Source organism: Agrilus planipennis, unplaced genomic scaffold (assembly GCF_000699045.2).
Source record: "Agrilus planipennis isolate EAB-ADULT unplaced genomic scaffold, Apla_2.0 scaffold3380, whole genome shotgun sequence".
Classification (NCBI taxonomy): Eukaryota; Metazoa; Arthropoda; class Insecta; order Coleoptera; family Buprestidae; genus Agrilus; species Agrilus planipennis.
Window position 1 is genome coordinate 1 of NW_020442030.1, and position 1,130 is coordinate 1,130.

The window sequence follows — 1,130 nt, forward strand, 5'->3', positions numbered from 1 at the left end:
ATTTATTTGAAATAATATTGAGCGAGTTCAGAATAAGTCAGGTCATTTAAAATTTCTACCACCTATGTCACTGTTTTACCTAAATGAAAAAAATGACCAATCGTGCCGCACTCTTTTTTCTTATTGAACGCAGAATGGTGAAATTTGTAATTCTATATATGTGGACTTCCTATTTGCTCTTGGCAAAACTTGGCTTTAGTGTGTCTTCTATTTTCATTAAAACGAAAAATATTTTGTTATCAGAAAAAGATGAGAGGGACCTGGTAATTTTACGGCATGATATAGGAATTGTTTGGCCTGATAACAGAAAGGAAGTTAAGGGAATTAATTTGGTAGTTTACGGAGATGCTAGTGAACATTCTGCCATGGCAAAAACTGTTGGATACCCAGCTGCTATAGCTACTAGAATGATTTTAGATGGTAATGCCTACACAATTTTATTTATTTTTTTTTTTTTTCGTGCTACACGTAATAATATTTTAGGAGAAATACAGCAGCGTGGAGTCATTTTACCATTTGCAACAGACATTTACGAACCGATTCTCTCTAGATTACGAGCTGAAGGAATAATAAGCACTGAAACATCAAAGATATTATAATTTTAAGAAATGTTTTTTTTGTAATACGAGTAAGGCTCAGACTGAGTTGTTTATAACATAATGCCAAAAACAAGAAAATATACTATTATGAAAGTATGTACTGCTCCTTTGAAAATGTTTTATTGTTTATCTATTAAATCATCATTTTTCATACACTCTGTATATAATTAATTTTAGTTATGCAATCAACTGTGCACATCGTAATGCACAAAATCTACGAATAAGGTACCTATATTAAAAAGACTGCAAAACAATAAACCTTAATAACAAATCATTAAATTCAAAAAAGTAAATAAAATAATCGAATTAATAATTAAATACGTTAAAGTAAAATACATATCGTAAATTAAGACTTTTTATTAAGTATTAGTATAGGCAACTTTTGTTGCAGCCTCTATTTGACAGCAGTTCTCCTGTTCACCCCTCTTCGTACCATAGACAAACGAACGGGTAAATTAACAATAATTTAATTAAAAACGCAAAAGTATTTAAAAAAATGCACTTTGTAGAAAATCGAGACCTCTCTCAGGA

General features: G+C 30.3%; 1 protein-coding gene across 1 annotated transcript; it reads left to right on the forward strand.

The window, feature by feature from the left end:
• Nucleotides 1-77: 77 nt before the first annotated feature.
• On the forward strand, nt 78-697 carry LOC108744013 (alpha-aminoadipic semialdehyde synthase, mitochondrial-like). The gene is made up of 2 exons (XM_018479615.2): nt 78-420; nt 484-697. Exons 1-2 carry the CDS (start codon nt 84-86, stop codon nt 597-599), a joined length of 453 nt encoding a protein of 150 aa, XP_018335117.1. The 5' UTR covers nt 78-83; the 3' UTR covers nt 600-697.
• The last annotated feature ends 433 nt before the right edge of the window (nt 698-1,130 follow it).